A 27,094-nucleotide genomic window follows, 5' to 3' on the forward strand; every position below is an offset into this window, starting at 1 on the left:
AAAAAAACCAAACACACCTAGACCTTACGTCTAAGAAATAATATACTCTTGTTTATTTAGTTATGAAGGCACTTCATTTTACAGGACTGATACTTTGTCACTTTACAGGAGTGATACTTTATACCCTGTTGAGGCTTTTTTCCAAAAGGAATAATTTTGAAATGTGAATGCAATAAACCCAAAGCATTAATCAAGATCCTTAGCAGGGCAGAGGAGTAAAAGACAAGAACTGGCCCTCGCAACCTGCCACGACTTTGCTGTGTAGTCTCCAGTTAACATCCTGGGTCTTCAATTCCCCCTTTTAACTGAATGTGACTCCGGTGGGGCTTGTCATTGATTCCTTTATTTAACAACTGTAATATTCTCCTAATCTTACATCAAGTGAAATCTATGCCAGGTGTACAGTAAATCATTATTATAATTCAGGCAAAGTATCCTGACGATGAAATCAAGAATAACCATGGTTAAATGACCACAGAGGGAGCAAAATGCCACTCCTTCTGTGCTACAGAAAGCACAGATTGTGGGGACACAGCACAACACTCAGTGACATTCATTAATTCTCAGCCTTAATAAATGTAAAGACAGTGCACAAAACAAAGACATGCACTCTATCGTCAGAAGAGATAAATGTCATAAAATGATAGTGCATAAATTAGATGGTGAAACAGGGGAGAGATGCACTCAGAAATACTTTTGAAAGCAAGATGATCCGTTTAAGATTTAATTCCCTGATTGAAGGTGGGCTTCTGTGCTTTAAAAAAAAATAAAAAAAGTGAAAAGGCCTGAAACAAAGTGAAACGGCCTACCATTTTATAGTTAACTATGTTTCTGCAATTTATTAGCAAATAATGACAATTTATTAGCAAGAAAAAACACACTGATATATTCCGATAAATAGTGTTCAGTAACTCAGAATTGGACTCTAGACTGAGAGAGGTTAGTGCAGTCCTAACAACAGTGTAAACATAGATTACTGTGTTAAGACCAGAGCAGCCATTTCTGCCTCATCTGTTTTAGCTACATTATACTATATTATATTATATTAGGAAAATGTTCAGTCACAGGGTTGTATTATAGGCCATGAGTTAGTGCTTCTTTGCTTCACACAATTCAAACTAAAAGAGGAGAGATGGTATCATGGAGATAACATAAAGGGACATTCAAAGCAGACATATTAGACACTTCAAACTAGCGCTGTAGTTACTGAAGTGCTATCAAATATCCTCTCTTGCACACCTATCAATAGAAAAGGGCTTAAGTACAGAAATCACTGTTTTTCTCAGGAGAAACAGACCATTTACATCTGCCTTCCTTAACACAGAAACACATCTCAAGCCACTGACTGCTGGAATAAATAAAATGGAAGGGAGCAGAAAGATTACGAGAGGTTACATAGGTTTGAAGATGGGATCAAATGGGGATGATTTTTTTTTTTTTTTTAAAGCAGCAGCAGTAGCAGAAAACAAAGGTTGCCTTCAAAAAATCTCCTACGGAAAGAACATGAGACAAGCCATAGTTAGTATACCAGCGCGATGAGACCTTGATCATGGGAAAAAGAAGGGCATTGTTTCTATAAATCTAACAGAATAGAGTATTCATCCTTCATCTGTTCCAGGTTTGTGTTTTATGAATCTTCCAATAGGATAGAGGAAAAGATGTCTTCAGCTCCTATATCCCACTCCAAATTAATGTGACTGAAAGGCCACAAAATACATGGTGCAAGGCAAACTGGAGACAGAAAGACCACTGGGACACAGCTTTGCACAGTCCCCTCTCAACCTCAGGTGGGGAGAAAGCAGTGACTTAAGGTATCATACGAGAGCCTGTTGCCAGCAAGGATCCAGTATTGTGTCCAGCTCCATGGAGCAGGAACAGCCACTGTCTCCTTTGGGCAACTTTCCACCTCCTGAAACAAGTGGTGATGAAACAAAAAGCTCCTGAGAGAGCTACAACAGAGGACCAGGTTGATTCTCTCCCACACTCGTTGCTCAGCCGTGGCACACCTCTATTCTCAGGGATGTCTGTGTCAAAGAACAGGATTTGGCATTTTGGTACCAGTTTTGTGTATCATAAAAGCACCCAGAATAAAAGCAAAGTGGGACAGTCCTCACAAACATTTGCAACCTGAAGCCACAGAGGTGTTCATATTGATGGGTTGTTGCCAACTTACCACTCTTGAGAAGAATAAAAGGAAATAATCAAAGTAGAATAAAATTATCAACCTCATTTTACAGGAGAGCCCATAATCATGCAGGGCTAAAAATGGACTTAGACCTTGAAATTTAGTCAAGTGCTTTCAGTATAAACCCATTTTATTTCAGGTATACAGCTTTTACTTCATTTTTTCATCATTTAAGACATCTTCACATATTCACCCCATCTTTCTCTTCTCTCTGTGGCTACAATGAAACATAAATATGCAATTTTTTTGTGTTGCACCATGATAGAGTGCATTTGAGCCATAGGTATGCTAGAGAAAGCTAAAATAAGAGGCACTCAAATTGATCAAATTAACTATTCTTGTCACAGTTTGATTTTGCAATTACTATCATTCCCCCAGTTGACCAAGACTCATTTAATAACTACAAGTCAGTTATTTTACACTTTCCGGTTATTTGTCATGTAAGTTATATGCAGTACACCACAAATACTGTAACAGTGTTTGTAACTTGCATTCTGCAAGTACCACCAGTTCAAAAGCTCCCTGTAAAAATAAAGTTAAAAGGATAAATAAACCTTGAGGAGGAACGGAAAATGGCATTCCTCATGCTAAAGAACAAAAATCTTGAATGTAATGGGATAAGAAGCAAACATAAAGCTATTTGTATTCTTTTTCTTACTGTGTAGAGTAAGACTGTGGTGCTGTTGATGGTTGTGCATGGAAGTTACACCTAACTTTCTTTCAGTGTAAAATCATACCTTTGAATGACAAGGTGCAAGGAGTGGAACATCTTGTTGGAAAAACTATTCCAATAATGCAAACTAAGACAATTTGAAAAAGGCAATTCAAATGGTCATTTCCAAAAATACTTTGAGAGTATAACATTAAAAAAAAAAAAAGACATTTTGTATACGGGAAATTTACAGTAAAACAGCCCAACCTATATTGCAAAACAACACAGCACCTGTTGATTGACTTCTTAGAAAACAGACTGGAGGTCAGTGAGAACCTAGAAGTTGTCCTGTAAAATCATCATTAATGAGGTTTTATTAAATAAAAAAACTAAATTCTTACATAGAGACTGTTTCTGGGTAAGTCACTAGGTGCTGCTTTACTTCATTAGAGTAATTTCTACCAGTAAAAACGACACAGAAAGTGCATTTGAAAAGGACTGACATTTACTTGCACAGGTGAATAGGACTGCCCAGGGTGACGGGGAGATAGACCCAAACCATCCTGCACGCAGTAATCTAAACATAAGTAAGCAAAAGCATGAACATATAAGTGCCCATTTTAGGAATCAGGTGCAGGCAAGCACTCCTTCACATAAACAATCATCATTAAAATAGTAAGTTCCTTGTGAAGCCATTTAGGAGAATATTTCTTAAACTGTGAGATTTTTTTTTCTTAAACTGAGAGATACAGATGTTTAACACAAGACAATTATGGTTATCAAAGTACTAATAAAATGTTTATAACTGAACAGGGAAGTATACTTTCTCCAAAAGTATGCAATTATTGTCTGCACTAAAATGCACTCTCAACAAATGTTTTAGAGCCTCTCTGCAATTTTTACATTACTTTTTAGTATCACCTATGAGATACTTCTTTCATTTAAATTAAATAGCATGTTTATATCATCTGGCATGCAGAGATTAAAGCAGTTCACATAATGTCTTTAATGGAAAACTGACAGTATCATTAATGGACAAGGCAAACTCCAGCCTTTAACTGAAGAGATTTTAGAAAAAAGACAGAAAAGGAAGGCTACGGCAAGATGAATGCAAAGCTATGATACTTCTTCAAACACATGTAGGAAAAGAAAGATACTCTGTTTTCTCTGGGAACCCTTATGGAAACAGAAAGGAATCTTGAAGAACACTGTAGAAACAAAACGAAGATACGCTTCAAGAATCATGAGAGTACTTCCAACCCCCTTTCTGGGTCTTTCAAATGTTATGGATTGAAGAATTCTGTCAGCATTAGCTAGAAGGTGTAAAAGCAACATGATGGACTGTTTGTCCATCACCCCATAGTAACTGTAAGTATTCCTTGGGACAAAGCCATGCTAGAAACAGGTGCGTACATAACCTTGATGGATCATCAAGGTGCGTACATAACCATCATGGATCTAGCAGTACTATGGATAACATCAAAGTTACTACAACACTGCAGTTATGTGGATTATAGATGTAAAAGAGATAGAGGTGAGAAAAAATGTATCCTGGAAAATGACAATAACTTACATCATATGAGATATTTTGTCTTATATGGTTCATGTTTCCTTTCCATTGCAATCAGATGGCCTATCACACACTTAACAGGATAGAGAATCGGAAAGAAAGATGTATATTCAACAAGCCCTCATTAATAATAATAAAGAGCAACATAAATATAAAAAATAATGACAATAAACAAGAGGTTAGTATAGTCTACGCATGCTGCCTGACATACAAAAGAGTAGTGGCATCGTGTTGAAAGGGTTCTGAGCACATTCTGAAGTACTCACAGAAGAAGATGCAGAAAAACTTTTACGATTAATGACAGAATGAATGTGAATGATGGTTTTGAGCAAGTTTGGAAAATACTTTCAGCATGCAATCACTGATTTTTTTAGAACACCATGCAGTAACATCCGGACCGGTACTTTTCCTGTAAGACTGTGTGCAATGAGTATGTGGAAATGCTCCCCATGATAAAGAGGAAACTGTCTGATCCAGCGAGGTTTATTAAGGATGCAAGCGAAGGCTTCAGGCAGGACAGTTCAGTAGTTACTGTTCTTTTATTTGGCATCTTTGCACAATTTTCCTGAGATGAGAACCTCAAGTGCTGTGGCTTTGATGGCAAAAATTAATTTCCTAGCTTGCAGAAAGGAGTCATTGGTGCCAAAAACCCCAAGTGACCTGTTACACCTTTGCAGCTGATGGCAGGCTGCCATTTTCCATGAGAGCAAAATGGTGTTGGCGTGTGAAACTGCACAATTCAATCCTTTCATATGGTGACCTCATACAAAAGAGTAAGCTGTCATTATAGGAAGAAAAATTGCTGTGGAAGAATGAGTCCTGTGTTTAATAGAATGTGCTCTTTTAAAGAAATGTTCTCTGCTGACTATTTTAAAACGCTTCTCTTTTCCTATATCCCCTGCCTGTTCCTTCTTGGCACCCAGGACCAGCTACTCTGGCTCTGTGCACAATCTCACCATTGTTGGTGTAAGAGCACTCTCCTAAGGAGAAAATGCCATCTGAAAGGGCCTTCTTGTGCTCTTCTGCCTGATCAACTTTTCATTTGCCTTCAAATATCTGATCAAAACTTCTTTCCTCCTTTCCTTTTGCCTTTTAGTTGCATTCTTCACTGTCACTAATGAAAAAATAATTTATATAATAAATCGCTGAAGTGTTCTGAGATTTTGGATTTCAGAATTATGATGCCTAATTGTAATGGCTGTCTGGTAATTTTTACAACCTTTAGCCTTCTGCCTCCCTCTGTCCCCTTTCACATATGTGAGACCTTCAGTGAGGATTGGTCACTGCTCAACAGGAGATGAAAAATCCAACTATCAAACATTACCAAAAGCAGTCCAATCCATTCTAATGTCTGCTGGACCACCTAAGCACCAAGCACCGGGAATAAAGGTAGAGAATGAAAAGTGCTACTGACGGCAGATGTAGTGCCTGCCTTGCAGTCAGCTATACTTAAGGAAGCCCAGAAGTAGCACTTGCAGAAAACTTTCAGCTAAGAGCAGCAGTTACAATCATACTTTTAAACAAAGACTAGCACTGAACAGTTCTGAGCAGCATAAAAGCAGCAGCATCTGCAAGAAATAACACCACCGTCTTTATCAATGGTCAGTGTTTATCACATTTACCTATCGCTGTGTTGGTATGTTCAGGGTTGAAAGGGGAAAAATAAAAATTCTATCAGAAATGTAAAACAACTCACTCCAGCATTTGTTTTTTGTGAAAAGGTAATTGACTTCTGACACCTTAGTAGCCAGCCAGGAGCATCTTCACATAAACAGTTACCAGCTTTGTTTGAAAGTCCTTTAAACTAGAGAAGGGCATTTGCAGACGTCATGGGTCTGAAAGAATCACTACATAAAAGGCTTAGCAGGGCATTTAAGGTCATGTAGCAATAAACGTACATGTAGAGTGATATCATCAAATTCAGAAGTACACCTGTGATCAACACATGTTTTAGAAATAACACCTACCATAAAGAATATGGTCATGAAAGGAAAAAAAAGTTTCTCATTTCCCTAGCTGTATTTCAAACCTTTTTTAATTTCTTTTTCGCAGTTGTCTTCTATAAAGTATTTCCACTTTTCTTGGAGGGGATACAGGAAGCAAGGCCTAGTGTTCCACACTTCAGCCACAGAAATTAAAATATTTTAGAAGACAAAAATGTAATGGTAAAACCATAAAAGGCGTTAGGAATCTGAGAAATGCATATAATCATAGCTGCTGTTCCCAATTTATGCCTAAATTTTAGTTGACACTGTTCTACTCAAAAGGAATATAAAGGCCTCAGCCTACCAAGTACAAGAGGAGAAATTTTACACAAATTGCACTAAACTCTTATGAGAGTAGGACAAGTTTACCACTATACAAAAAACAAAACTGGAAGATTAAGAGAATGGTCAGGTGCAGAGGAGAGATCACTAGTCACCTTTTTGATAGGCAATACAGTATAAATCATGCTTAAAAGAATCAAAAATAGTATTTCAAGACAGTTATTTCCAGAAACTCTGTATAAAATAGCCATTAATTGCAGTGTGACAATTTGATGCTCATTAGTGATAAAGGTAAATGAACATTATATTTTTTCTGTCAGATAACTCCAGAGCTGAAACTTTACCAACTGCGTTACATTTCAAATTCAATGCAACCAGTAAATAAACTAAGTTGTTGCATAATAATATTCATTCTCTGTGTGTGCATGTTCAAGTGCATGTTACACATAAACACTTAATAAATTATACAGTTAATTCAATTTGCTTTTTCCTCAGTGCCTGTCAGGCATACAAAATATCAGCAGTTTTCTCAACTTACACATTCCTATGTTTGTCCTGTCTCCAGGGTCTGAAAGACCACCAAGACAGTTTTCCTTCTTTAGTCCAAGCCATTTGCTATGTTGAAGGTAGGCGTTTGGTAATAGAGCACAGTTTTCTGTGCTTCAAAAGAATTGGAATTTTTTGGCTTTGTGATCTCAAACTTACACCTGGACTTCCAAAATTCATAATCACTAATTTGACAAGGAGTTGCAAGGAAAATAAAAATTAGGATGTGTCCTGGTGTTTCTTTTCCCTGCACCTTGTGTCTGAGCTGGCGTGTTTCCCTGTGACTGCGTGCAGCCAGACTAGTGCCCTGCTTTCCATGAAGAAGGAATGGGATATTAACGGTGGTTTTTCTCAGACAGAGGAAAGCTGGCCACAACACACAACTGCAACACAAATACTTCACAGAAGGATGAACTTTGATATCAGTTCCTATTATTTAGGTATTACTTCAACTCATAATTCAGACACATCCTTAACAGTTAGCACGTGAGTTGTCTCAGGAAGGTTTAATGGCACCACTCAATTTCTTCTGGCCAGGCATAAGCCTAGTAAAAATCTGCAATATCTGCTGTGATATCTTCTTAAAGATAGGATTTTGAACTTCTCACATAAAAGGTTCCTCAATAAATTCTTATTCAGTGGAGAGCACAAGCAGACCCTAAGCACACTACCGAGCCCTTTGGGTAGATCCTGATTCCAATAAACAAACACAGAAACTGTTTAAGTGCTCTGCTGAATCATGCTGTAAACACACCAGGACCTATCATTACATACTATAGGTTGGTAAATAGATAGATAAAGATAAAATAGTTTGCTAACGTTGGATGCTTTAATCTAAAAACCTTCACAAAGCATTAGAAAAGTGCACAATGCATCTCATTATTTGCTGCCTTAGAAATATCCACAGTACCAGAATTTTGAAAGTATATTTTAAGGTGGACTGTTTAAAAAAAATGTATTTTGGCTTGTTTCCAAAGACAGTTTACATATTATGGAGTGAGGAATATACCAAAGCCCTGAATAATAACAAAAGAAGGGGGAAATTCTCATTTTATCAGTTATCCTTTTTCAGAGGAGAAGCTGAGAGAGGTACCCAGTGCTCTACTCTTTTATATACCTACCTTCACCCTTCCAGCTCGTGAGCCTGAAGCTTATGAAAGCTGATGTCCTAGCGGGATGGGTTAGATCAACAACAATCTGTCTTCTTTTTCCCTAAATGGTTAGCAACAAAAATCAAACCATCTTCTTCCATCAAATGTGATAGCTACCTAAGGGCTCTCAATCTATGGCTAACAGGAGGAAGCACAGATTGTACAATGAATAAATTGCCCTAATCATTTAACTGCCTTTCTCAGAGATTAATCAATTCTTTTACTGAAAAACTAATTTGTGAATAAGGATGAGAAGAGAGTACGGGGAGACTGTGCAGTTAAAATTTCCAGCAATACCTGTAACAGAGTTCTCTTTCCCAGTGCACAACCATTCTTCATTTTAACATTCACGTAAATATTTTTTTATTATTATTTCTAAGATGTTTGGGATGATGTATGCAACCAGTGCAGTTCTGCCAGTGCCAGCAAACCACACACTTACTCACTCGGGAATTTCCTCAGCACGAAAAAGCCTAGAAGGGAAAGCTGCTATAGCTGGGTAGACCCACGGAGCGGTATGTGCTGAGGGCAAGGATAATGAAGCACTAGCAAGCCAGCATCACTGCACAGTTCTGACAAATAAGCAATAGCAGATCCTGATCTCAGTTTACCTTTACATGCCAGGCTAAAAGATGCCAGCACAGGCACAGATTTATGTGCACAGCACATGTCCCTGATTAGCAGTATCTCTGAGAGGGCCAGGGGAGGCAGCTGGGGCTAGTAACAGCTTCACTCATTCAATTTTAATTGACTCCTGTGTGTTTGTCAGATTCCTCAGAGCTGCCTTCCTTCTGTTTTAACTTGTGCCAAAAGCTGAACTGGTCCCATTAACCACAGGGAACAAGCAAGCAAGAAGTACCGATCAGCTACAGGTTCAGAACAAAGTCTATATTGCTCTTTGAATTACATTTTAGATACAATCTGCACTGAATTTCAAGATCGTGGACCAACAATCACAGTTCAACTTGCAAATCCAGTGAAATCAAACTCTATTCACACAACTATACATTAAAGCAGGCTTTGATTCAGAATCCTTTTGCTTAATTTTCTGTGTTTGTATTTAGTGTCTAAACATCTCTCTTTGAAAATCCTAAGGAAGTGCCCATATGCTCCAGTGGGATCAAGACTACACGACTAGCTGTTTCCTGAACAGCTACTGCTACACTATTTAAATGGTATGCAATTGATCAAAGTGTTCAAAACCAAACAAAAAAAAATGAGTGACAATAATATTTTATGCATTTTTTTACTTTCTCTAATTGTAACAAATGACTTAAGTGGAAGCTTGAGTAAAATGGGTCCAGACATATACACAATTTCTTTTGGAACTCTTTTTAAAGTACATATAAATAACCAGTGGTGATAAGTGTCAGACAGCATCACCGTTGAAAAAAGGATTTATAAATCTTACCTCTGCTTTTATTTTATTGTCTCCGAAACAGAGGTGTTGTAAGTAGGCTGCAGCATTGGACTGTACTGAGGGAAATTGATGCTGTAACATCTGTATAACTTCTGGAAGCTCTGGATCTCGCCATCCAAACTCTCTGTGCGAAAAGAAACAAAAAAGATTCATCAAAAATTCTGTTACTAGTGGATAAATGTGGCAACACTTTTTCATTTTAAATTGTACTTCTCTGCAAAAGAAAAAAAAAAGGTTATATGAAGTATAATTAGAGTAAATAACTTTATGGAATTAGCTCTCTAACTGCTTAAGTTTCTTAAATAAAAATGACTATATGAAATCTTAATATAAGAAAAGAAAGAAGATACACGGTCATACTATTACATATTCTCTATTAAAATTAAAATGTGGAGGGGAGAATCAGAACCACACATGGTTTGCTATGAAATACTAGTTTGTGAAAAAGTCCTTTTTACTTTCTGCAATCTTTATTTGATATAAATTGCCATCTTATATAGAAAGCAATGACCTATTTTGTCTTTTGGTTTATTTTTTCCAGATATGGTCCATACTCAATGTAAAACTATTATACAGTTCTGGCCCTGCTTGAGCAGGGGGTTGGACCAGACAACCTCCAGAGGTCCCTTCCAACATCAGCCCTTCTGTGATTCTGTAATTTTACAATTACACAATACACACACATTGGATTACTTTTATATCTTCATTCTTAGTACTCATGCTAAAGCAGATAGGGAAACACAAAGGTCTTTGCACTTTTCTTTAATCCAACAAAGCATGAAACACCATTAGCATCAAATGAAACAACTGAATCTAAGTGTGTTGAACAAATCTCAGCAGGTATTCTGTGGCTTCCAGAACTGAACTTAAACTGTCACTTCAGGTAAATTTTCCCCCCTTCACGTTTAATGGCAAAATCATTCATGGAAATGGCTTTGGACTCCCAAGAGCCAGGCATGCACACAGCCACTCTGCAGGAGATACTTAATTCTCACGTGGCTTTTCCCTAAGACCTAATTTTTTGTGCCATAAAAATATTTTCACCATCTTCCATCTAATGCTACATGTACAAAGTGATAGAGGGAAAACCGGGGAAAGAGGTGACTTGTGAAAAATGCTGTATGTTCTCTGTAGCAGTTACCACGATCAGCTGGGAGCCCAACAAGAGCTGTTGCAGAGTCCAGCTATAACATTTGAAAAAATATTCCTGATCATTAGTTTCCTTCCCAAATTATGGGGATTCTGCTGCACTGAGGCCAAGTGTATGTACATCTGTGAGAAACTGGATGTGAGACCCGACAGACCCCCTCCTGGACCAATTGGACTGGGACCTAACAACGTCACTGGGAGAATTCACCTGTGTTTGAGTAATGCTTACAGTAGCTCTGCAGTCTGTCTCAGCTAAAATCAGGCATCACACTTAAAATACAACAGTTCTCCAAGACACTTCATTGAAACAAGACTCATTTTACAATAATAATGAATTATTACACAACAGAGGTATTGTCTGTTCTCTTCTCATACAGGCTGTTTGCCAGATTAAGAGCTGTCATTAAGTTGTATCTTTATGAAGATTCAGAATATAAATGGGAGATATAAAAAAAATACACTCAATTTCATTGGCTATTTCTCTTCTAACAAAACAGATGTTAATTCATGAATATTGAATTTCACATTAAATGTTTAATACAAGGAAACCATGAAGATGAAATAATAAATCACATGGACTTTTTCAATGAATCTTGAGATGACATAGACTGTTGGGAAGACCTTTTGCATATGTTCAGAAAGATCTTAACATTGAATTCATATTTGGAAAATTCAGGCAACATTGTAAAAGATATCAGGGAAGGCTAGAAACTTTAGCAGCTGAAGATGGCAAACACATTTTCTGTGCTTACCAGCTTACTATGACTGTGTTAACAAGTGAAAAGGAAGTGATTCTTTGGTTAAGCACTTATTTCTGTTTAAGATTGGGTAGTACAAACCCATAAACAAATCATAAATCGGCAGAGGAGACAGAAACAATGTTACTTGATGTGTTAGCTTCCTCTTATGCTTCCTTTCTTATCGTTAACCATGTTAACACACATTCACAGGTTCTGCAAACACATTAGACCCACCTCCTATATACATGGCTCTCAGCCAACCTAAGACATCTTCCAGAAATTATTTTTAAATAAAAATAAAAAATAACAATAAAAAGCCCCAACCCACTAACCTTACTGAGGACAAATTAATTATCCTATCTCCACTTCTAATTTATTCTCATTTTCAATTCTAGATGCCAAGTGCAAGTGTTGGTATTTTGGAGAGGATACAAAATACCAGAAGAAAACAGCTTTTATGACAAGACAACGAGGGGGAACATTTGAAATGAGTTGTTTTACACCAAATAATTATACTTCAAAGTGCTGGAACTTTTATCACCAAATTCTTTCCCAAAGGAATTTTTCTCCTTCAAAATATGTGTATTACTTGAACAGAAAACAAATAAACAAAAAGCCCCTTATGTACAGTAGTACACCGTGGAGCCTGACAACCAGCTCAGGTTCTTCTTCCTCTTGTTCTGGAATCCAGGCCAGAAGAGGCAATGAGGGGGGAAAAGGAAAAGGTTCCTTCATCACAGGTACAGTAAATTGTTCTGATGAGCCTGCAGTTTTGACATGGCATTCACATATGAAAACAAGGCTGTGCCTACTTTTCCCCTCTAATCTCCCAGAAGAAAAGTTAGCAAACAAGTGATGTATGAATACTTGTTGGAAATGGTTCTGTGCACATTGGACATAAGTAAAAAATTAATTCAGAAAAGAAACCCTTAGCACTGAAAACTGAGTTTGTCATGTAACCAGTTTTAGGAGAGATAATGAACAAAGCAGGGAAAAAAGTTTAAAAATGTAGCCCCAGTCTGCACTGTCATTTCAAGCAGATGGTCTCCAAGATTATTATATTTTTAGTAGTTTCTAAATGAAATACGGCAGCTATATAAAACAAACAAAAACTTCTGTCAACAGTTAAGGCTGCTTGAATAATTGTGATAATTTTAGCAGCCTTCAGGGCAAGAAGGAATAGTTTCCAGGGGTTTAAATTTTTCATTTGTTTTATACAAGTTTCTTACAGGTGGAAAAAAAAGTAAGCTAGAGAAAGAGAGGATTTCCTTTTAAGAACAGCAAGCTTACAGCTCTATTAACAATATTTACTTGATTTTTTTTTTATTTGGTTTATTTATGAGAAGTTAGGAAGGCTATTTAATGAAGTCAATTGGCAAAAGTTTTGAGAAGAGAGGAGGACTGGAATTTCTTGAAGACACTGGTACAAAACTATCTGGAACATTTTGCATAGATGTGGAGGAACTTTCAGGCCATGGCTCCAAGCACACCTACATGACTAAAACAGAGAGCCAAACAAAAAGTAAAAGAAAAAAAAACTAGTAGGGAAGGAAGGTATGTTGTAGAAGTCAAGAGCTGGAAGAAACTGGGTTGCACCTTGAAAAGGTAATTGAAATTAGATAGCAAAATATCTTTTACTGTCTACCAACAAAAAGTAGTTGGGTCAGTACTTGATGAAGATAAGGGTCAGATTAAAGAAAGGGAGAAGGATAACGAAAATCAAATCTACCTCAATTTCTGTGAAACATCTGTTATTGCGCCATATAGAAATTAGTTAAACTGGCAACACATGAGGATCCAATCCCCAGTAAAATTATTAAGTACAATTAAGCAAAATCTGAAACTGTAGCGAATATCCTAAACAAACACTAGCTAAGCCTGTGTCCTTTATTAACATCCCCATGCTTACAAAATCTGAGCGAGGCGATCCACACAGATGGTGAAACAAGCCAGAAGGCTGGAGTAAATCTGAGGAGGTACATGGCATGCAGTTTGGAGAATGACATCAAACAGTATCTGTGTAGTTGATCCAAAAATGAAGAATAAACTAGCATCTGTACTTTCAAGATCTTCCGCGAGTACCTCCATTTCCCTTGGAATACCAACACTAAGCTATGCAGGTGGTGGCATGGGCTTTTCCTCAAGAGAATCACAGCTGTGCAGGAACCTCACAGCTTTGGCTGGAAAGCAGCACTTGCCGCGCACTCCAAATATTTCAGCAGGTTGTAGAAGTGTCTAGGAAGTGTCCTCATCTGAGGAGACTGACCAAAGCATGCCAAGGTGTTCCATCTTCTTTCTTTGATAGAAACTGTGCTCTAGGAATGTAGGATTGATCTCATTTTGAATCCCGCAGAAGGTTTTAGCTTGAAATGGTGACTAAGGCAGATGTTCTATGGATTACAGCAGGCTACTGTTCCAGGGGTGGAAAAGGACTCAAAGGGGAAGGCCAAGTTATATGTAAGCTGGCAATATGTATGCATAGACTATCACAATAGGCTACATTTTATCTGTGAACAACTGAGAGAATCAACAAGGAGCTGGACATGAGACACAACAACCCTGAAACTGAGCAACAGAAGCAGTAGCACCAAGAAATCCAGGCTGACTTGGGTACAACAAGTATTGTATCAAAACCAAGTCCTGCTCCTGCCGTCATATCACATACATGTGTCAGAAAGTAAAGGAGATGCAGACTTAAGAGAGATTGTTAGTAACACAGCTGAGTGCACTTGCTACGTGGGATCACTTAAAGGTGCTGCTGAACACTGAGCACATACTGCGTCTAAATATTTGTTTGAATTATGCCAGAATTTTCTTTTTCTGCTACTGCAAATGCTGATGACACACAGAAAGGCAAAACCAAAATTCCTGTTACAACTATATCTGCATTGATTTTAAAAAGGCTACGAAATAATTTTTAAAAGCATAGGTCTCCAGTTGGTAACTAAGGATACCGATCACTTCACACAACATTGGAGAAGCAGGTGTGATGGCTCTGTCTACTCTCCATCCACTGGTCACAGTGAATCTCACGAGAGCTTGGGTTCCTATATCAGATTTACATTATTAAAGCAGATCACAACTGATCAAGCAGTTGGCACAGGGAAGCACTGACACCCAGGGCTATTCCTGTCTCAGCAGCATTCCCCAAAGGCAGCGCTGTGAAGACGCCTGCAATAAAGAACCATATGCTTGACGAAGACTGAACTACCACCAAGCATTTATCAAAGAAAGACAATGCACAATTTTTAGATATATTTATTACAAAACTGTGTGTTTAAACAAGATTGGTCCATATGTGCCTGCCTGCAATAATCCACGTGCGTATATTTGAGACACTCTTAGACTGGTAAAGGAGAGGTTTTCATACATGAAGTGGTGCTCAAAGGCAAAGAAAATACAATCTGAGTTAAGGATAATCTTTCCTAGATTTTTAACTCATATACATTGTGGTGTTGTTAATGCCAGCCTACAAGACTTTTGCTGAACTTATGCCTACAGCAATATACCCTTCTGTTTGCCTTTCCCCCCCTCCTCCCAAAAATTCAATAAATAAAGGCTGAAAAACTCTTTTGCCTCATTTTTGAAAGGAGAGCTCTGAGAATGGTTTTCTGGTATTACTAGGAAAAAAACAAACTACATGTAGCTCAGGATCAAACAGACGACAAACTAATCAAGAGCCAAGAGAAGATCAAAGAAAGAACTACCTCCCATGTTTAAAGGGAGAAATTCACTCCTATTAAAAATATTTGGAAGGGAATATACCAATACTACAGGAATCTCTCTCCAAGGACTTTATCTCAGTACATTTAAAAAGAGCAAAGACAAGATGTTAAGCTGGTAGAAAAGATCAAAAATACCTAAACATAATCCACGGACAAGGATTGTGATGTAAAGAGGAAGAAGCCATCTACCAGCTCATTTCCTCATTTTCTTTCTGTAATTCTATGACAGTTGGTCAAACAAAAGTGAACACATACTTATTACACTTAATTTATTGGGAGTTAAATTTGAACATTTCCTTAAGTATTTTCCCTTTTTTAAACATGCTTCACCATATGCAAGCACATACATATACACAGATTGTCAGCCTGGTCTGAACGATCTGCCATGGTTCGAGAGGAGGCAGAACTACTATATTTGCTTTGAAAATGTAACACATGAATGTTGGGTACCTTTAGCAGACAGTTTTAGGAAATAAAATACAGAGATGTCAATCTCTGTTCCACTCAGCTTGGAAAACCTGCAAAACCCTTCACCACATTATCGTCTCTAGTCAAACTTGGCCAAAGAAGCGTACAAGAACAAGCAAGACCACCTTCATCTTCAGCCTCACACTGGTACGAACTACACATATCCACAAGATGTAGTTACAGCAGGTTTGGGCCTAATACAAACCCCTTAGGGCAGCAATGAACCCTCATCAGCAGAGCGTTCCCTGTACTTCTGTTTTGTCCTTTCAAGAAAGATATACCAAACCCAGACTACTGGAAAAGTTAGGAACAAAATAATCTGACATATTTTAGGCTAAATTTGGAAACACCAGAAGGACAGAGAAAAGGCATCGTAGATGTACCTTCTATGAATAAAAATGTAAGTTCTAATGAAACAAAGAAATCCATCTACGTTACTGTTTATTCCAACCTGAAAATGACAGCCTGGTGCGGGGTGCTCCGTATGACTGATGCAAATACATCCAATGTCACATAAGCAGAGTAAATGTACACATCTCATCAAACATGCAACTCCTGAATCTCCCAAATCTTCACCATTTGCTTCTTCCTCTAATGGGGCTCTTAACACTTTCTGAAGAGCTGCTGTTGCTAGAGCAGCATGCTTGCCAAGTGGCTTTGTAACATGAAAAATGATGACAATAAAATCTTCATTGCTGGGTTGCTTAATCTTTTTGAATTGTAAAAAAGTGCACAACTGTAAATTTGGTTTGCAGGCAAAAAATTGCACGAACGGTACAAGAGGAATCAGAAAGAGGAGGAAGCTTTTCACTACAGTCTAAGGACACGACATATGGGAAAAGTTGATTTCAGAGCTTGTCAGCACTTCAGCAGGCAAACATTAGAAAGATATGCTTGGTCCAACAGTTACTGATTTTCATTTGAGTAACACACTGGATCTGCTTACCCAGGTATATTGAGACCTGTTACTATATGCAATGTTAGGGTACTATCTGCCATACCTGGATCCGCTTTACCACATTAATAATTTCACTGATGCAAATGGGCAATACTTTTCATTCTGGCAATATATCATTTAAATATTTAAGTGTATAATACATGAGCAGCCAACAACATTTCACTGCACTTCAATAGATACTTCATTTTTAGTTAAGCATGTAGCTTACCTCTTCCCTAGATTTCAAATTCAGCACAACTGAATGTAAACCAGCTGTACAAACATTTGGCAATCCTGCTAAAAACCTGGATGCTGCTCTTGGGTTATGACATTTTCCTTGGTTTACGCTTCCATGTGGCCTAAACTGGAACCACCATGTAGTAGTGCTTACATAGATTCATCACAACTGCGGTTTTTACGATGTATTTGTGTCTGCTAATGAGGTGCAAAGGAGAATGTGCTGTGGCAGGTGTGCAGGATTCCTGCCCAGCTCTGCCAAGCAGCAATGGAGATGCTCAGCTTTTCCCAGGTCTTAAACAGAACAATAAACCTGAGGTCTCAGGGCTAATCCAACACTTCAAAAAAATCACTTCTCTGATACAGCAAAGGGCTAAAACTGATTTGTACAGTGGCAAATTTGGTACCACTTGGTTTGTTTAGTGTTTTGTTTGTTTAGGTTGGTTTTTTTTTATTAGAAAGTGGCATTTGTCTTTGGGGGCTGTTGAGCTGAAATAGTCTTGAAAATCTTGTTTTATCCCTTCCTCTGCAGGCATTTGCATATACAGGGACTGCTTCTGCAAAGGCGAGTAAGAGGCAAATTAGGTAAGCTATCAAGATGTCTTTAAACTGCCTAATTTATTTTCTTTCTCCCTCTAATACCATTTTTCTGAACCCCTACTACAGAAGGGTCTTACAGTAGCTTAATACATTGCAGCTGTAAAAATATGCTAAGTTAACCCTTCCCTGAAAGATCAGCTTATGCTTCCTTCTGTCCGTGTACAGGAGCTCACACTTCACAGGGGAGATTTCAGAAGATTGTGAAATGCTGCTCAGCAGCAGAATAGCTGTTACAGATGTGGAGATGCTTTCTTCATAGATCAGAGAGGTGGAAACGTAGACAGGAGATTAAAACAGTAGAGAGACCTAAGGGATTCCAGCCTTGACTCTGTCATTGACTTACTTTGTCACACACAGTTATTTACTTTAATGCCTTTCTCTGAGGTTTGATAGATTCTCTGTCTCTGGAGACCTGTAAATCAAAATTGTCTCCTCTTCTAGAACTACTGTGTTCCCATTCAGTGGCTCCTAAACCTTTCTGTATTTCAACAACAGAGGAAAAAAAGTTTTGAGATCCTGCTCCTACCCGGCCATGTGGAAACATATGCTTTCCAAATAATAAATCTTACTCCACAAACCCCTGATTTTCCTAGGGAAATGGGAAGAGCACTTTAGGGAGGAAGATGTTTATTTTCTTTCTGCACAAATTAAGACACCTAACTATTGCAGCTATATTAAAAAAAAAACCACAAACAAAAAACAAACAAACAAACAAAACCAAAAAAGCAGCAGGAACAATTTAACATTAGCCAAACAGCACCAATATTAATTCAAACCATGCTCATCTGCAGGAGAGCAAGTTGGCACACTCAATACTCCCTGAAAAGTCTCAGAGTGTCTACATTATTTTTTGAAATAACCACCACCACAAGAGTTCCCAAAAGGTTTTGAGGCACTCCACCTCTCTCCAATCTAAGCTTTTAATGTCATGTTATTAAGTACAATGACTTTCACAATAACCAACGTGACAACACATGGCTCATCTCTCCCTGTTGCTCCCTGCTTGACCAAGCTTCTGGCCCCAGCAGATCTCCTGAGACACAGGGTGGTAAGATGAGAAATGTTTCTACCCTTCTCCAGCAGGGATGATGGAAACTCAAGCTTTTTCAGGTTTGGGGGAAATAAAAAAGCAATCAAACTGGATGTTTCTCTCCTACCTGCAAATAAAAAGCATGGGCAGATGGTCATCTGGGTAACTTGCCATGGGAAAAGAGGGAGCACTACAACCAGAAACTGGGTATTTTCTGTGTGCACAAAGAGCAGACAACAGGAAATGCCAGCAGTGCATGCAGTTCAGCACAAGCAGAAATACTTTTTACAGCTGGGGTGAGGGTGAGGAAAGGGTGACCATCTGAAGTATTAGAAAGTATTACTCCTAAATAACTTGTGCTATCTCATTCCTTCACAATTACTCCATTGAGTGCATTATTGGCTTACGTTGTCACTGCGTGGCAGCAACTCTCACTTTATCTCCACACATACACGCCCAGGCATCGTTCTTATCTATCTAACATTTTGCAGTACTCCCTGGTTTTCTGAGCACACTAAACTCTTCAAAGTAGACAATCTTTTGATGCTTAAATAATGAATACCAAATAAAATTTAAAGGTGACTCCAAACGTCATACAAGTTGATAAGGCCCAGAATGTGCCCTGAAACACTCAAAACACCAAGTCTGGAATGCCAAAAGGAAAACCCACATAAATGTCTTAATACTGAATTAAAAAAAATAATCAAACAACAAACTGCTCTTTTGTTACAGCTAGACTCCTATCTTTCAGAAAAGCAGAGGAACTAATTCTGTTCATTAAACTTGCAAGCTGTACAATTCTATAAATGCACTTGAATTTGATCTTCTTGATAAAGCGAAATACAGACTAATGGCTTTTCTCTGCTTCCTTTATTTCAGTTTTCATTAAGAATGAAAAAAACTGGTCTCCTGCATGCTAGCTTGAAGTATCTCAATGTATAACCACCAAAACAATGTAATGATGCAAGATATACTTGACATGACACTCAGGAGACAGAAAGTTAATGGGATCAATAACAAAAGAGTCAAATTATTAAAAATTGCTCAAATGGAAAGGTGTTGGATGGAAGGAAAAATATCCACCAGTAATGAGTACTGACACTCAAATACTATTGCTACTTCCCATCACATGCCTTTCATCTACTTCAAAGCATGGTAGAAATTCTAGGGAACTCTCCTAATGCAGTAGATAGCTATCATCATCTTCATGTCAGGCATGGATAAAGAGAGACAGCGCCTACGTGCCTCTCTCACAGGGGAAAAATAGAAAAATAGGCAAAAGTTAGAAGAGCCAACGATTAAATCCTCAGCCCTAGTTTTCAACTCTGCACCGAATGCACTGATTCACTGTTAGCTGGCTGCAAAAGGTTTCCAAGATTTTAGAAATGCAGAGGATCTGGACGGTATTTTAGGGGAGTGCAGGACAAGAAGAGACCTTCTGGGCCATCAAAGCCAATTTCTGATTGCCAGTCTCCTGCTATTTGGCACGTATGCTGCAGCATACGTTGCTCGAGCTACAGATGGCCTCATGTAGAGAAATTTTAATCAATCTCAGATTTTGTTGACCCTAACAACAGTTTCAGTTTATAAATGAAAAAAAGAAAAAAAAAAAGATTTGTCCACACATATCTGTTCAGAAGGGGTGCTGCTTTGTTGTCGCTGTTTCTTGTTAGAAATCATGTTTCAATTAGAAATCATGTATTCAAAGCACCTACAAACCTAATAGGTATCACCCTTTTCAGAGTACTAAATCAGGAAACAAGGCTGTCCTTCTGCACTTGCAGGGAGGAATAAAAGGAGAAAGGATGGTTTCTGGCTGGGTCTCTTGTATGATAACATTTCTGTTCTCTGCTTGGGCCTCAGGAAAACCCAGAGTCTCCACAATGACACAAAAGCCAGCAGAAGAATTACAAGCTCACCAGTGGACAGGTAAGACTAACAGAAAGTACCACCAGTGCTATCAGAGCAACATCAGGGAAATTCATAACCCTCAGCTGCTGTCAGTAACAAAGCCAGACCAAGAACAGCATGTCTTACCTAAAAAAAACAAAAGCAAAAGCCAAATTGGAGAAAAAAAATTTACATGGACAATACTCAGAATTTATGGCAGAAGTAGTCTGTAGATTTTAAATAAACATAAAATGGACATCTCATATGTATATTCGATAGTTTTACCTCAATAAAATGCAACTCGGAAAAGCATCCTTTGAACAGGAAAAACCAGCTCCTCTCCTAGTTGCCATCCTACCAGGTTACAACTGAGACATGAATTTTCTATCCTTTACAAAAAGAATGAGGCTGCAGATTGTTCTGCACAGCACTTCTGCAGAAATGCTTCCAGTTGAACTGTGAAACACTATATATATAATAAATCTACTGCAGAAAATAATCATGCTATTGATTCAGGGCAATTGCCCTTATTAACGAATGAGAGAAATACTGCCAAGGATCTGTCATTTAGAAATCAGAATCAATATCTCAAAGAGGTCTTTGAAACTAGAATATATTAAGGGAAAATATGTGCCTCAACCTATCAAAAATCTTTCCTCTGCCTGTGGAAGTACAGCTACCTACAGAAGAAGGATGAGTTAGTTGTATGGTACTTAGTTACCATTAGTATGGTACTTATTTCCATGCAACATGTTCTGGGTGGGACTTTTTATCTGATACACTGAATTCCAGTGCCCTTTACCTTCACTGGTTCGAGAATTTAGCTGGTGTGTGATATCCTGAAAAGTATTCTGCCAACTGCAAGTAGTACAGACTGTGAATTGTGCCTTTCCCTTTGTCACCTCAGAGCTAAATGCTTTTCAGATTTTGGGTAACCTTCCCCTTGCCTCCCTCCATTTTCTTATTTAAGCCAAAAGGACACCACCACTCCCTCCGACTTTGAAACTGTCCCCAAAGTGGTCAGCTGACAGCATCAACTCCAACTATAAAAGCATCCAGTATTTACAACCTATAGTTCTAACATAAATGATTGCCTCAGGCTTCAGTGCCTGTGCTCAGATCATGGTTACATGCAACTAAGGAACTGATATCAGGGTCGTTTATAAAATAATTTCTGATATGTTTAAAATTCAGAGTAGTTTAAACTGTGGTTAAAGACTTAAGCGTTGATTCTGTAGTTTGTGCAATTCATGTAGCACGTGTACCCTATATAAATCCAGTCGCTTTTGACTAGACTTAAGAAGTTAGATTTTGCTCTAAAATGCTCCCAAAAAGAAATAGTGGGTTCAGTTGCTAGACTGATTAAAGGTGTAATGACATGTGGTTCCAGTCATCTTTATCAACCCTCGTTCACAGACCCCGAATCCGTTCTGGTAACCATTTATTTCCTTCCCTCTCCTCCCCTGAGATAGGCTCAGACCAAGGCTGGACAGCATAACCTGCTTTATGGAAGACACGAACATGCTTGGACAGAACAGACACAAGAGCTCTCTGTCTAGGCTGGCAATCAAGAGCCTGTCATACATGATACTGAAGCAAACTTTGATTATTTTTTTTCCTTTCCTTTTTTCACAGATACTGATGTCTGCAAGCAGAATTAGTGTGTTTCTTATACATCCATAGTGTCATGTTTTTTTGTCATCTTAGGACAAAATCTATATGATTTTGAAATTTGTATTTCAAATTACTGTTGCAAATTCAAGTGAAGTTCAAACACTGAATTCACAGATTTTTCAGCTGTGTTGTTTGCGTAAGGGGAGGCTGGGAGTGGGTAAACTCTGAGAGTTTTTTTTGGTCCATGTCAATACCTGCTGTTCATAAGTTTTCTTCTCATGGCAAATATGAATTCACATAGGAACTTGTGTTCTCGATAACCTGATAAAGTGAAACTGATATCCAGTTTCATTAAAACTCAGTGTGGAAAAGACATGGAACTGCCACGACAGAGGATACTATATCTAGAGTTATTTATTTATTAGTGGAAAAATCAGTTTCAAAATTATTTTGTCTCTGTTTCATAAAAATATCTCCCTCTTCTACGTTTTTTCATTTAAGCATAAAAAAAGTTGATCATACTGCAAGCTCTGTCAGCTACATCACAGATGAAGCTCAGAGCACACCACGCTTAAGTTCGACATGGCACTTTTTAACCACTACTTTTAATTTATACTGGAGTCTCTTTCACTCCAAAGTCCAGGGACGAAATATTACGCTCACAGGCAGCTTATAAAGAATTTCTATAAATGATGTTACATGCACAAATCAAATGGCTATATTAGATTTTCCCAGAAGCTGATACTAATTTACATTATGGAGAATGTTTTACAGCCTTCTTTTCACACTCATGAATGCCTGAGAAGTACAGCAAACATGGGTATTTTTGGAGCTTGCAAAATTATGTGTTTGTTGGCAAACTCCTGAAGACACTGTTTCAGATGGGGATCCAGACAGAACTTGGGAAATAAAGTAATTCAGCTTTCTTTGGTTTTTAGTATTTTACCACAACTATGCCCCTGCAACGTTTTGAGCATTTTTTAGCATATATGTGTCCACTGTGTAAGCGCTTAGGTGCTTCCTCCCTTAAAACATACTGAACACAAATTTCAGCTTGCTGACGAACATGAAAAATAAAGTCAGATATGCACAACAAACAAAAGTCCCTACCTCCATTTGCTACAAAGTGAGATCTAAAACATATGATGTTGTAATCACTTTAGTATGAATTACAGATACGTAACCGTCAAATCGGCAATCGTACATTTTACTCGCACAATATATATTTTAAGTAGAAATAGTTAAGTATGTTAATTAGCTACTTGTACCCATTGTCATTTCAGAATAGGAAAACTGAAAAATTCCAGCAAAACAATAATTAAAGACAGATTCAGACATGTCCCATTGGCTTTGCAATATATTCATTTCTCAAGCGTTTGTATAATGGATAACATCTTTTTTTTTTTAACTTCTACGAGTAAATAGCAAAACTAATTAGCCGCACACTATTAAGTTAATGCACATTTATCTACAACAATTCAATTCTGACTGTGAAATAATCTTTCTAGCCCGTAATTATACTCCAGCTTAATTAGCATAATTTCTGCAGCACATTCTTTAATAAAGAAGCTGACATAAGGGTTAGTCTTAAATACCAAGGATATTCTAGACAAGTATAAAAAAGGGAGACAGGCAGAGCTGCATTAAACACCTATTATATCATCAAGATAGTACACATAAAACAGAATACGAATTCAATACTATCTGAACTATCACAAGCACCTGAGGATGCTTTTGCAGAAGATAAGCAAAACATTTAAAGGGCCTGAGATGTCCCTCAGCCACCTCACTAGAAGTGGTCCCACTTCCTTTGCAGCTCCTTCATCCCATCACTGCGTCTCACCCCCCTCACCAAGGGCAGCCAGCAGATTACTCATTATCCCATTCAGTGCAGTAGTTTCCTTCAAATGCATATGGTCTTGCATCTCTTACACGCCAGTCAATTGCCACTAAAGAGAGTCATTGTAGGTGAAAAGACTGATCAGTCTCCAGGCTCATTCAGTCTTTGGTTTGCTGGTGAGGACTTAGCAATGAGAATCCCAGTTAGTAGCAACTGGGCCTCTTACGGACACTTTATTCCCTATCACTTGGGCTGACAACACCAAACTAGTTTTCTATGGGCCAATGTGGACAACGGCACCCGAGTGCTGCTGTGCTTGATGTGAAGAAGGAGTTTTGGAGGAAAGGCTCTGCCTCCCCTCAGCAATCCTCTGACTGAGCTTGTTCTTCTGCTGTCTAAGCCCGCGATGCACTGGGTGTCAGCATATATCAGATTTATACGTCCGGGCTATGAAATGTAGCCTCTACTGTTACACAAACAGTCATGAGCCTCTCCTGATAGTGAAAAACTAAAATGAAAAAACAACCTGCTTGTGTCTTCATCTAACCATTTCTAAATACTGGTAGTTTAAAATTAACTGTTATCTGAAGTGCTCTTGGGTTCTGTGAAGGACTTTGACTAAATATATGCTGTTGATGATGATGTCCTTGCACTCTTCCATAGTTACAAATGGTATACAGATAATTTCACCTGTGAAGGATTACCTTTTATTGTGTGGGATGATGAAAGACACTGAGCAAGATTTTCAAAATCACCAAGGTGATTTAAAGTCAAAGTCCTATTTTCATGTAACCTCATAAAGGATTTGAATTTAATCAGGTTTCCAAAATGCCTAAGACTTTCCTGAAAATGTAGACTTCAACTTTTAAATCACACAGGCACTTTTAATAACTTTACTCGCTCTAATTAACTTTTTATTTTGAGGTTAGTGCTATTAAGCAAGACCAGGACCATAACGATCTCTGCATACTAATCACTCACTGACTCCTGCTGCTGAAATGTAATGTGTAAGGAGATGTCTTAAAAATTCAACACAAATTCAGAGCGACAGAAACTAATAAATCAGTTCTTGGAGAAAAACAAATTGGCAATACCTATTTCAACTTATTGCTTTCTTAGGAATATGTACAACCAGGCAAACTCTGCTTGATTAGAATTTAAGATACATCATAAATGACGTTATAAAATAACTTTTATTTTTATTCAGACATATAAATGATGCATCAACTACTGTCTCCAGACTGTACAAACACAGCCAGTTCAAGAGGTTTCAAAAGCACAGGGAACACTGAAGATGATGCCCCAGGAAGCTTCTCTGCTGCCTTTCCCCGGGGAGTGATGCAATCTCGTTTTGAGGAAGCCCCCGTTTGGCAGAAGCAGGGAGAGAGGCAGCGAGGCCATGGCTGACTAGTTCTGCGCCTGTGAAACTTGCCTGGCCTTTCAGGCAAGCATTTGTGAAACTTTCCTGGCCCTCAGGAGGATGCTCCTGAGACAGGCATCTTGTTGCCTTTTCTGGACCAGCACCAGCCAGGTCTGCTTACGGCCACAGCTTTGCAGGTCTCAGCAGTTTGCAACACAAAGTCAACACCAGCTGAGCCTTTTGTTAAAAGCCACCCCTTGAACTGGAGTTAAACATGTCAGAAATTAAAAGCCAGCTTGTCAGAAGCCAAGTAATAACCTTCTAGAAGGTTAACTTTTCTTGTTATAGTTACGACCAGAATACACAAGCAATAAAATTAGTCATCGTTTCCAACAGACTTTAATTATCTTTTCTAAAACAATTTCATCTTAGGTATCTATTTAAGATCAGGTTATCTAAAAAAATACTAAGGTAGCTGAGATTATCAAAAGATGCTAATGATTTTGACTGCCAAATTAGAGGCCTGGCTGCAAATGAGTCTCCTTTGTCAAACGTGCACCCAAAATTAGTGCATCTAAAATTACTAGCCAATTTTGAAAATCTTGGTCTGCTATGTTTGTCTTGTTCTTTCTGCTTGACAGCTATTGAGCTCTGCCAATTTTTCTTTCCAGAGTATCAGAACACTGAGAAGAGAAAAAAGAAATTCAGCTTCAGCCTTCAGTCCTGCAGCTTTGAGTCAGGAGATAAAGAGTTATGGCTTGAAGACATGAGATAAAAGCAAAGCAATATACTCACAGCCACAAACTCAATGAATTAAACTAAGAAAAAAACACTTTAGGTCAGGCAGAGATCATGCAGAGTAAGCACAGCAAGAGACAAGGAAATGGGAGGCATAAATGTATTGTTATCTTTTCCATGTCATTTCATCTCTCTATACATCTGTTTTGCTACCTATAAAAAAGGCCCATCTGAAAGGCTCTTCTGAAAGATTTTTGAGAGCTTGCTGTAAAAATCACTAACTCCAGGGCAAAATATTATTACCAGTGCTGCCACAGAGGTATGGGGTAGTCACCAAGACTTGGATGGTTTTAAAGAGGGTAAAGATCTACGACAAAAAGAACCATCAGGAGGCAGATTATCGACTACAATTTTTTAAGCCAGCACTGCGCAAAAAGAAAATGAGAGACGCTTAGTAAAAGGCAATTTGTTTCACATGCCTAAAGAGGTTCTGCTTTTCATTTACATTGTCAGGTGTTTTCCTCTTGCCCTAAAAATTGAATTTCCTTGGAATAGGTTCCTCGTATCCCAGTACTGAGAACTGACGCTGATTGGAGAATATATACACAATTCCTACATAAGGAGAGAAACAGAGGCTTAAAAAAATTCCTCAGCTTATTAAAAATAATCTCAGTGTATGCTGCTGCAAGAATGGTCAATGACAAACACTCACTAAGGGCAGCACTTAATAAAATGACACTTTAAGCTGGCATTTTACCTGTTCTCTTACCAAGTTGTCAATAAAATATGTGAATGCCTCTCACAGCTGAACACTTGCGAAGGCTTCATGACTGTTTTAGCAAGTTAGACTTGGTCTTGGTTTTTAATGTGATAATGGAATGACTCATCAATACCACAATGTCAAAAAGAAGACTCATCTGCCTGAAAAGCTGAGTTGTACTTTACATGCTCTCAAACGGTATAACCAAGTATTTA

The 27,094-nt window shown here is 38.1% G+C and overlaps 1 protein-coding gene across 2 annotated transcripts in view; it reads right to left on the minus strand.

The window, feature by feature from the left end:
* Positions 1-27,094, minus strand: part of CTNND2 (catenin delta 2) — a 543,425-nt gene that overhangs the window by 164,698 nt on the left and 351,633 nt on the right. For both annotated transcript variants that reach the window (XM_074146739.1, XM_074146740.1), the window contains one exon: positions 9,783-9,915. In XM_074146739.1, the coding sequence (XP_074002840.1) occupies positions 9,783-9,915 (133 nt within the window). The remainder of the gene's footprint in view (positions 1-9,782; positions 9,916-27,094) is intronic.

The sequence above is a fragment of the Numenius arquata genome, chromosome 4, assembly GCF_964106895.1.
Source record: "Numenius arquata chromosome 4, bNumArq3.hap1.1, whole genome shotgun sequence".
Lineage (NCBI taxonomy): Eukaryota > Metazoa > Chordata > Aves > Charadriiformes > Scolopacidae > Numenius > Numenius arquata.